The 11,501-nt window shown below is 43.2% G+C and overlaps 1 protein-coding gene across 1 annotated transcript in view; it reads left to right on the top strand.

The window, feature by feature from the left end:
* The window catches only part of MEDAG (mesenteric estrogen dependent adipogenesis), an 11,595-nt gene extending 287 nt beyond the window's left edge, over positions 1-11,308 (top strand). The window contains exons 2-6 of the mRNA XM_019528522.1: positions 712-722; positions 4,197-4,308; positions 8,094-8,206; positions 9,513-9,801; positions 10,527-11,308. Coding sequence (XP_019384067.1) covers positions 712-722; positions 4,197-4,308; positions 8,094-8,206; positions 9,513-9,801; positions 10,527-10,660 — 659 coding nt within the window. The 3' untranslated portion in view covers positions 10,661-11,308. The remainder of the gene's footprint in view (positions 1-711; positions 723-4,196; positions 4,309-8,093; positions 8,207-9,512; positions 9,802-10,526) is intronic.
* The last annotated feature ends 193 nt before the right edge of the window (positions 11,309-11,501 follow it).

The raw sequence follows: 11,501 nt of genomic DNA, 5'->3' as shown, positions 1-11,501 counted from the left end.
CCGCAGGTGCCGCCCCAACCCGCCCTGCTCGGGCCGGGCCTTCGCCGCGGGCCGGGCTCTGCGCTTCCCGCGCGTTCCGGGGGGCTCGAGTCCGTGCGGGAAAAGTAGAGAGCCCCTGGGCGGGGGGGGCAGCGCCAGCCGCAGGCCTAGGGCTGCAGGGGACCCCATCTAGGCGGAGCCAGGCTCCTGCCCATGCAAGCCATCCTCAAAACCAGGCCAGGGGCCTCCCCACCTCTCCCTACTTATGCCCACTAACCTGGGTAAGGGTGAGCTTTGGAGCTGGCATCCCGATGCCTGGACGTTTCAGAGCTGGGCGCTGCCTTGCAAGCACCCCTGAAAACCGGGCTCTTCTACTTAGGCACCTGAGTTGGGCTCTGGGGTCTTGGATCTTGATGCTAGCCCCAGCTCCGCGGTTGCCTTGGAAGTGTATAGCAAGGGTAGGTGACCCCTGGCACGGGTGCAGAGCATGGCATTCGGAAGCATTTTGCTTGGCACGTGCATCTTGGGGCAGATGGCATGGAACAGGCCAGGGCTGCAGTGGCACAACAAGGATCGGGCCCCTGGTGGCTCCCTCACCATCTGCCCCTGGTGTTGAGGTTGTGGGCACTCTGCCACAGAACTGTTGCTGACCCCTGGTGTATAGTATAAGCTGCTTGAACATAGGTGGCTGCTTTGGCTTTGCAACTGGGTGTTTTGGTTTGTCCTTAACAGTGCTGACAATGGTAAGTGCAGAAGTGTCCAGAGAGCCCCTTGTGTCTCCTGGTGCCCAGCACACTGGCAGCTAGCTACAAACAAGATTGAGCTGAAGGGAGCGAGGGGCTATAAAACTAGAGCGGGTGATAAACTAAGGGAAAAGCATAAGCATAAGCTTCCCCTGCAGCTGGTTCCCTCTTCTGGAAATTTAACTGGTGCAGGAGGGAGGGCAGCCAGCATGTTGACTCATGTAAATATCTGTGCAGTTTGTTCTGTGGCTGACTGACCCAGCTTTCCTGGTCTGTCCCACATCCTGGAGTTCATGCATATTTGAAGAACAGATTAATTCAGCTCTTGCAGGGAAAGGCAGATAACCATTTTTCCCCCCGCATCTCTGAACCTGGCACTAAACCCAGGTGTTTCAGTCTAGTTGTATCAGTTTGGGGTGTCATTTATTTTTTGTGATGTAGCTATGCCAGGGAAGTTATGGTGCAGATGCAGTTATACTGTCAAAACTGTTGGGTTGACAAGGTCTTGGGTAATTCTGTGAACTTATCTTTGGTCACAGTGTGCTGTGAGGTCGACTAATGCTTCCATTATACGTTCCTAGTTTCTGAGGTTTATAACTTGACTGTGACAAAATGCTTGAAAAATTTTCCCTGAAATCCTACTTGTGTATTGTGTTTAGAACTAAGACGGCTTTAAACTATATTAAACTATTGGCAAGCCATTCTTCCAGAAACAGACATCTGTTAATACCTGAAACCATCCTGCCAAAATCTTAATAGGTTCCAGTAACTATGTCAGCATTGTAATTATCTAATGCAGTGGTGCTCAGTGTTTTGGCCGGCATGCCGGATGGGCTGTGCCCATGCCATCCTCAGGCTGGCTCCAGCTGATGATTCCGGTCTGGCACAAGATAGTTGCGGCAGGGCCCCATCTAGCAGTGTGCAGGGTGGCAGGGGGCATCCGGGCTCCAACCTGGCCTGGCTTGGCCCGGCCCAGTGTGGGAAAGCGGTGTGGGCCAGCCCACGGGGAGACAAGGGGGGCATGGCCTAGCCCCATCCAGCCCATGGAGAGGGGCATGGCCTGGCCTTATCCAGCCACTTGGGTACAGGGAGGGGTGTAACCTGGCCCCAACCTGCTATGTAGGGCTTGGGGTTTAGGAATTTGGCAGTGGGGGAGGGTGGCCATATTTATCGCCACCCCTCCCCTACTGCCAAATTTCCCAGTTGGTGGGGAGCCCCAGAGGCCTGATACCTATGGCTCTGCGGGCTGCATCCCGCTCGCAGGCTGGAGGCTGAGCATCCCTGATCTAGTAGACGGGGAAAGACTTCTTCTTTTCTATAAAGATTTTTGTCATGTGCATTTTAAATACCCCTTTGTAATTAGTCCATTAGTTGCATAATCTACCTTTTTAAATAGGACCATGATTAAAAATTTTTAAATTGGCCTAAGTGACAACCATAAATGGGACTTAAGAGCCTAATTTAGTTTATTACTCTGGAAATGTTACTCCTTTTGCACAGACACATGCAGTCAAACCTGTACAAAAGGTGCATATACTTTCTGAAATGTGTCCACACAAGCTGCCCTCAGAATAACTAACACTCCTGGTTGCAATTTTTTAAAAATTAAAATGAATTAATTTTAAATTGGACACTAACAATTTCACTTTCCATATAGGCCAGCTCTTGATGCCCCTGAAATATTTATTTTATTTGTATTTTGAGGCATGACTTACTCTAGAAGTGCAACCTTTTGTTTGCCAGCTCTTTAAGTGGTCTTTTTGGCATTTACACACAGTTTGTAATGCTGTTGCCCTCTATTACCTGTGCAGTGTAAACACATAAGAGTCCCATACAGATGACTACATATGTAGGTCCTGTGTATGCACATAAGTCATGAAATTGTAGTGGGACAAATATGTGGGATTCCTCTGCAGTTTCAGATTCAAATCCTGCTGTGAGACAAAAGTCTGTGACTAACATGCAGAAGGTAGGGCAGGGTGACACCGTGGAAACCAACTGGTTCAGAGAGGCATGAATGCTAGATAATGCTTAAAGTGTGATGTGGTGGTTAGAGCACTCTGCTGGGAAGCTGGAAAGATGTGGGGTGGAGGGGGTGGCCCTAAAAACTGGGTCTTCTGCTTCCTGAGCAAGTGGCCTAACTACTTAGCTACTAGGGATAAAACACGAGAAGGTTCTCCTCCTTACACATCAGTGTTCATGTACACCTGCCCAGCTAGTGCAAAGCCTACTGAATATGTGCAGTAGCTACACAGATGCTTATGCATCTGCACTGCGTGAGTGTAGAATTGCAAGTTAAGCCCAAGTTCCAGAAATGCCACCCATGCAGCTAGGCAAGTGCCATTGAGGCATGTAACTGGTGATGGAATGGAAACCACCTTTAATGCAGCTCATGGATGGGTCCTTTTGGTCTGCTTTTTGTGAGTTGGTCTGAAGGCTTAGATCTTTGGGGGGGCTGCAAATTAGCCCCACACCTTTCCCGAGTGTCATTGCAACTCCTGCCCAATCTGCTGCGCTGCTTTCTGCTCCCTGCTCTATTTGTCACTGGGTTGCCTGTTTAACTCGTGGCACACATGCTACAGGTTGGCCACTCCTGGCTTAGAGATGGCAGATTACAAAAATAGGCAAATTAGCATATTTATTTATTTATTTATTTAGGGCTTTAAGTGGAGTGAAATAGGATTATATCTTGAGGTGCCCAACAGGTGTAATAGGATCTGTTCCCTAGTTCATGCCTGTATCTTTAATAAAACTAACTGATGGGTCATAATTTTATAGAAGGTTGGGTGAAGTGGATTTTCCAGAACTATAGAATCCCAATTTGAAAAACACTGAAAATTCCCAGAAAATCATGAGTTCGGCTTAACTTAGTTTAAAATATTAAATGTGGGGTTCTCTGCCAAAATGTTACTTTAAAACAACACCTTTTGAGGACTGGTAGTAATTGTGTCCAGTGCTCAACTACATCTTAGAGTGCTTTTTGTTAAAAATACATTTTGTTGGCTTCCAAGAGGGTATCTCTTTTAGATGGAGACTCCTGCATCATGTGACTTTAGAAGCAAAGGCATTAAGAAATGTATCTAATACAGTGGTCTTCACAGTAAAAGCATGATAACTAGCAACACTGTACATTTCAACATAACACTATACATCTAAAGTATTGACAGCATTTTCGAATTCTGGTAGATAAACTTGGGTGTCTAAATTAAAGTAGCTGGTTTTATTCAGAGGTCCTCAGCAGGTACCTTCTGGTTGCCTTACGATAGTTGCCAAAATGTAAAAATCTTGTCTAGACTCCACAGTGTTAATGAAAGAGTTGGAATCCTGTTCAAATCCCATGATTATCTTCATGGTTTTATGAGGGAAAACTTGAACTCTAGAGATCCTGGGTATTTTTTTTGTAAAACTGTATTTGGTAAACATGTACTGTTCAAAATAATAGCTAGTAGAGTTGTAATGTGTTTTTTTTAAAATAGGGATGTAGTGCTCACAAGCCATCGTGATTATAAAGACTACAGAGATACTATACTAAGCAGGCCGCTGGTATTCTTCACAAATGTGAAAATAAAACCAGATTTCCCAAATGGTAAGTATGTTGTTCTTTTTGTTATTTACATTACATTTCCTCAAATAAAAACAAGGGCTAGATAGATTCTTGTGCAATTTGGTGCATTGGGTTCATCATTTGGGACCCACTGATTACTTTGTTCTGTTTTCAGTTCCTTATAATTTTCTTAAACGTCACCTTTTGAGCTTAGTGTTTTACACCAGCACTTTTCAGCCTTTTAGCTTCAAAAGCTAAATAAGCAGCATGGGGCTGGTCCATGGCTGGATTCCACATGGGGATGGCCCTGTGCTGCCTGGGGAGGTCTCTTTGCCACCCTGGTCCTGTACACATAGAGCTGTGTGCTGCCCTGGCCCAAGGTAGCATGCAGAGCCATGCTGTCTGCCTACAGGGCTCTCCGCAGGTCTTGACATTTTATGGGTAGGGAGTGGCAATTAATGCTGCCACTGTCACCATACCACAAGATTTTTCAGACCTGGAGGGAGCTATGTGGGCTGGATAATACAGCTTCACAGGCCAGATCTGGCCCATGGGCCAAGGGTGAACACCCTTGTCTTGCATACTTTTATTCCTCCTGTTAATATGTTTCTTTTTCTCCCTTTTTTAAACTTAAACAAAAATGGTTCAGCACTTTAAGCTGAAGATGCATGAAAAGTACACTTGTGATTTCCTTTCGATTTTGATTTCCAGCTCATTGGAAGTTGAAATTTGGTGTGAAAAAATCCTCAATGGGAAGCAGTGACTTTCAGTGCTTGGCTGACAATTGATTTTTATTTAATTTGATTTGAAAATCAGGTACTGCAAATGTTTAGTGTATTTTCCATGAGTTATAATACTAGCTTGTAGATTGTGCAGATAGGAAGCTTATGATATATGCGGTCAGTTAGCTGTACAATGAAAAGTATACTGGAGGTGTATAGGGACTGAGGTAAGGCATCTCTAGGGGTCTTTGTAACAGATCCTGTTGTCTTGCAAAACTAGCATTCCCAGGGTTTGCAGTGTCTACAGTTGAGGAATTCTCTATTATGCTTATTAGCATGCAGAAGAGCCGTGCCTCCACGCTAATTCCTAGAAGGCTGCATCCATGGAGTATCTACACACAGAGTAACTTTTATTGTCAACACTATTGCAGTTTCACCCTGTTGAAACCTTGTAATCCTCAGCAAATATATATTTTTTTTCTGATCCTGTTCCAGTTTTCAGATTCATGGCCAAACTTTCAGTTACCTCAGTGAAATAACCTGGGGCAGTGCTTGTGTCCTTAATTCAGCTTCTGAGCCCCCTCCTGCAAGTCTCCTAAAATGATGGACAAAGCACTTAATTGGTTTCATTATTCTGTATTGTACAATTTAAAACTCTGTTGTCAGGAAAGTCTGCAGATGAATCTGAGGATGTTGCAGTACAAAAAGCCAAGCAGTGGACTTGTCTACACATGCAGTTAATGCACAGAAAGCTTACTGCACAGTATTTTACTTTCCCTGAGAGCACTTCTACATGTTCAAATTTGCTCCCAGCAGGAACAGTTCAGGGCAGGGATACTCCTGTTCTGCTCTCCTACTATATGGTAGCCAGGGGTAGCTCTAGGCTCCTCAGGGTGTCAGCCCTGGGTTGACAGGGGGTATCAGGGTCAGGCCTGGGCTCTGGGGGACAAGAAAATCTTTCCCACCTCTGGTGCAGCTGGCTACCACCCCACACCCCTGCCCTGGGCAGCTGCCTGCTGCCGGAGCCAGCTCTGATTGCTAAACCCAGATGGGAATAATGTCCCTTTGCCCCTGCAGCAGGCAGCTCCTGGCCCCGGCTCCAAGATTGGTCCATGATTGGAGCCAGCCCCAGCAGCAGGCAGTTGCCGAGGGCAGGGGACAGCTGGGAAGTAGGCAGCTGCCCTGGGAAGTGGAAAATTCTCCTCCTTCCTGCTGCCTGTGTTTATGTAACCATGCGCTTCTGTGCAGTAAATCTACTATCCATATTTACAGGTACTAGAAAACCACACAGTAAACGCATCTACTTCATGGTAGCTCCTGTGCACGGTTACATAGTGACACTTTACTGCGCAGTAGACTAATCTAGATTAGTCTACTGCGCAGTAAAGTGTCTTGTGGAGATGCATCCAGTTAATAGGACTTCAGAAGTGGAGAAGGTGAAATGGGATTTGGGAAAAGCCTAGATGAAGGACAGAGAGGAGTAAAAGATGTACAGATTTCCCTTGATTTATGCGGGTTTTTTATATGTGAATTTTTCTCTTATGCAGTGAACGTATTTAGACCCATAATTCATTATATGTGAGGTAAGTTCACTCTTATGCCATTAGCATAGATGCCCCCCCTACCCAAGCAGGTAAGTGTGTGGAGAGGGGAAAGGGCCATGGCTCCACTCACCCCAGCCCCAGAAATGGCTGGAGACAGCTGCCTGCAGCTGCTGGGCTTCACCGTGCTCTGCCTGTTGCACCGCTCCTGGGCTGTGCTGAGCTGTGGTGTCAGCTGCTCCCAGGGCTGCTCCAGCTTGGGCTGGGGTGAATGCAGACAAGTGGAGCTCTGGGTGGTGTGGGGCACAATGCTCACCCCAGCCCCAGCAGGAGCAGCTGACACCAGCTGCCTGCACCAGGGCATAGTGCAGCCCAGGAGCAGAGGTGAGTAGGGACAGGTGGAGCACGGTGCTGCCCAGCAGGCAGCTGGTGCCAGCAGCTCCTGGGGCCACTGCAGCCAGGGCTGGGGTGAGTGTCACTTTCTTTCCTCTGCTTTGCTGCTCCCTCCCCTTGCCCCTTCCCTAGTCCCAGCTTCACTCCCTGCCTCACCACCGTGGGAACCTATCCACATTTGTAACATTGTAAGTGGATTCGCTTTATGCAAAGTCAATTTATGCGCTGTTCTCTGGGAATGCATGTACAGTATAAATCAAGGGAAACCTGTAAACCCAAGGTTGTTGAGGAGAAACTGTCAACAGAGAGATTTTTAGAGTGACATGAGAAGATACTGTCTCTTCCACCCCAGCTCTACTTCTATTAGGAAGTCATGGATACCTGTATATAATTGGAGATCCATTACTCTATAAGCCATCCTTCCCCAGATAATCTACAGAATATCCAATAGGACTGAAGTGCCAACAGTTTCAGTTTTAATACTTGGATGAACTGTTGTTACATAGGTGTAGTTCACGGGCCACATCTACATGAGTGGCAGACTGCACAATTGTTACTGCATAGTCATTTAGTTCTTGCTTATGCAAGTACTAAATGACTGCGCAGTACCGTTGCCGCACGATTTTTTCCTGATACTGCTGTTCACTAGCAATGAACTACTGCCTAAGTAGCTCACTACTTCTGTGCAGTATCATTGCCACACAGTTAGTGCCCAGCAGTACGGCTGCATGGTACCAACGAGCCATGACACAGTAGCTCCTTGCTATTGTGCCATAGCGTCTTGTGTAGACACACCCACTGAGTAGTACAAAACCAATACTGCTTTCATACATATATTTTTGTCTTTTTTAAGAGAGATCAGAGATACGACTATTGGCACCAAAATGACAGACTTCCACAAAGAGCTAAAAAAATTCTTTGTTAGGCCCATGTAGCTCTTTAGGCTTTTCAGGTTACTAAGGCTTGCTACTAGGAGGAGCTGTTATCATGCCATCTGTCTTGTAGTTTTTATATGTATTAAGAGGTATATGGGAATTCTTGAACATGGATTATTAGAACTACAGCTGGCTTTTTATGAAAATACAACTCATGGTATAAAGGTTTCAGTGTATGTTGATGAATGTTGCTGATGTCCTGTTAAGAAATTAGTAGCATTTTAACTTGCTTTCAGAAAAAACATATGCCTTTCTTGTGAACACTCGACATCCCAAAATAAGAAGACAGATAGAGCATGGTATGGACAACATAATATCCTCAGTGTTTGGAGAAAGTTATAAACTTCGGGTAAGTCATGAATGCATTGTTATAAGATAGTCAAGGCTATCAGTTCTGAATAATAGCATTCCATCTTTATTTTATGTGAGCTACAAAAAGAAGTGCTTTTTAAGATTTGCAAATGAGCCATGTTTGTTATCACCAGAGATTTTTTTTCCAAATAAAATAACCAAGAACAAATAGCTTTGATTCACAGTTGGATATGGTTTATTCACTTCAAATATAAACAACACAACATAAATTTAAGAAAATGACATTAATTCAAAGTTTAAAGCACCTCTTTAGCAGTGAACTGATGCTGTTTAGCTTCCAAGACTGCAGTTCAGTCCTATACCAAAATTTAGTAAGTAAAGAGCAAAATTCTGCCCTTGTTCAAGCTTAATCCATTTAAGCTTACTCAAGCTTAAATATAAAGCATTCCTCTGAACATATGTCATAAAGTATATATTTCATTCTGTGAGAATATTCAAAAGGGTAACAAACTTGAGTACTGAGAATGAAGCAAATCTATAAAACAGAGTGAAGCATTACAATATCATTTTGTAACGTTTTGCATACAAGAAAAATGATAAACATTTGCTAGCTTGTTGTCTTCTTTAATTTTAAATATTAGCCAGGCTAAGAAAAAGGGGGTTTTAAATGAGGATTTAATTTAAATGAGTCTGCAGTCTTCATAAGTGGGAGCATATCTGTTGCACGAACAAGAACCAATCCTTAAACTTAATTCATACGTCAGATTCTGCAGTTCCCAGAAGGAAGATGATAATGATAATAAAATAATATACCCTGTAATCATAGAAGTTCAACGTACGGTAGCCTCTCTTCTTGGTGTTAAGACAGAACTCCTGTGTCTGCTTAGACTGCGTCCACATGAGCACATTTGTTTGTTTCCCTGGAGAGAAGAAGCTGCGGCACGTATTGCGTCACTGCTTCTTGTCCCTGGGAAACACCCATGCCCTGTGCCCTTTGGTGTGCAGTAGGTTACCCCAGGTTACCCTGCCACAGATGGGTCTGTGGTGCCACATACCACATGACCGTCTAGATGCAGCCCTAGATTTTCCTTGAAAGCCTCACTAGACGGGTGCATTGCTTCAGTTTCTGCTGCTTTGAGGTGAGCTCTCTTCTGCCACAAGGTTTGAAATATAAGCAAGATGTATGGTATTGGGGAAGTGGAATTATACGTGGAATCTCTGTGCAGTTTCAGATTCAAATCCTGCTGTGGGTAAGGCTTTCAAATAAAGATACAACTACAGTATAAACTCTAAATTTGTGAGGGCAAAGTTTGAATTAGACATTTAACTATATATATTTTTAGTTTGATTTCCAGGAGGTGGTCAAGAGCTTTTTTCCTCCAGGAAGCCACGTGGTTAATGGAGATGCCTTGAGCTTTTCTTTTGAGTTCAAATCAGATGCCCTGTTTGATTTCTTTTATTGGTTTGGAATCAGCAAAAGCACAGTTGCAGTGAATGGGAAAGTTCTGAATTTGTCCAGCACCAACCCAGAAAAGAAGGAAATAATCACAATGTTTCTTGAAAAAATGAGCGAGCCACATGCCCGCTTGAGCAACAGCTTTTCAGACAGAAAATTTAGTGTTACCTCAAGAGGTATGTTACAAAACAACACAGCACTTGGTTTTATATAGTAGAAGTAAACCTTGTTATCTGAACTCTGATTTTCTAAAGTTATGATTATACAACTTGTAGAAAATTGGGATTTCTGAAATTCTTTTCTTTTAATGAGAAATTCTGATATCTTAAGTCATTCAGTACCTTCAGTTAAAACCTAAGCTATGCAGTCCATGTCAAATGAATTAAAGTTAACGCATCTTTGTTATTTGCAGAGGATGATTTTTTTACAGTATACAATACTCTGGCTTTAAGAAGCTCAAATTCTGCATAAAATTGACTTTAACACTTGTTCTTCTTTATTCTCTGCCCTTTATTGTTAAATTTGTGTTTTGCATTGCAACCAAAATGAGACTAGAAGTTCTTTAGAGGCAGAGATAATCATGTTAGGATTTATTTGGCTGTAAAGTAATTCACACATAATTAGTTATATTAATAACCATGCCACATTACCAGTTCCATTTAGCTTCTAAAAGATATTTCCCTTTTTAAAAAGACAACTTGTCAATTTGTTAACATCATGAAATACTAGATTTTTTTTTTGTATCTCCTTTCTCATATTTGAGTTATGCGAGTACTCAAATTTATTGCTCTTCAGTCTTTTAACTTAGCTACTTCTTGCTCATGGTTTGGTAATGTACATTACTGTTCTGTTCAGTTCCTTGCAAGTCTGTTGTAATCCTGCTCTTTTAAATATTTTTCAGGTTCAATAGATGACGTTTTTAACTGCAATCTGACACCACAACGGTCTTTAACAGAGCCCCCTATGACTGTCTGGTCAACAGCATCAGTTCAAGAAATAGAAGAAAGATCAGCAAAAATAGCGAGATTTGTATAAACATCAAAACCTTTTCCGCTGAAAAATCACATGCACAGCAGTGCATTGATGGGAGAGGAACTTCCTGAGATGAGAAGAATGGTGGAAGGGGAAGATTTTTCTTTTCTATTTTTTTCCCCTCTCAGATGTGGAAAAAGTAGGGGCTATATTCAGTTTTTTATTTTTTCTTTCCACCATCCTCCTCTGAGGTTGGTTTTTTTTTTTTTTTTTTGAGGTGGACATCTCAATAGGAAGGAGAGTTATCAGTGAGGTAGCATATGGCTTCTCTTTTCCTCATCCCACAATATTGGGTCTGTTTCCTGAACACTACAGAACATTCCTTTTTGAACACAGAATTCTCTTGTGACAGTTGCTCCACTTGCTTTTCTTAATCCCAGACGGAGAGATGATCAGCACAGATCTCATGAGGATTTAGCAGCATAAAACTGGGTTTCAAATTTTGGGGCAGGTAATTGTCATTTCTAGAGTATTCCAACAAATAGACCCAAGTTAGGCCCTATCTTTGCTGACTGTGGATCTGTTTCAGCAATTTTTGCTGCAGCTTTTGAACTATCTTACAGCAAATTGTGAACTATCAGCAAACTATATTAAGCACACATTTTAAAATAATTTAAAACCTATTAATTGGATCCCTTTCCACAGAAGCTAGACTAGGTTATAAATTAGTTGTGATCTTTTTTTTTTTTTTTTAATCTATGCTTGAGTAGCAGGGGGGCGGGGCTTGCATAAAACAGTGTGTTTATGCCAGTGGGAAACGGGACTAAGAAGGCTGCTCACAACCTAGTAGCTGGGAATTGTGTTCACAGTAAACTTTTTTTTTTCCCTTTCACTGCATGCGTAG

The sequence above is a fragment of the Crocodylus porosus genome, unplaced genomic scaffold, assembly GCF_001723895.1.
Source record: "Crocodylus porosus isolate Cpor-Errol unplaced genomic scaffold, CroPor_comp1, whole genome shotgun sequence".
Classification (NCBI taxonomy): Eukaryota; Metazoa; Chordata; order Crocodylia; family Crocodylidae; genus Crocodylus; species Crocodylus porosus.
Note: the sequence above shows the minus strand (reverse complement) of the source record. Positions and strands in the feature narration are given on the sequence as shown.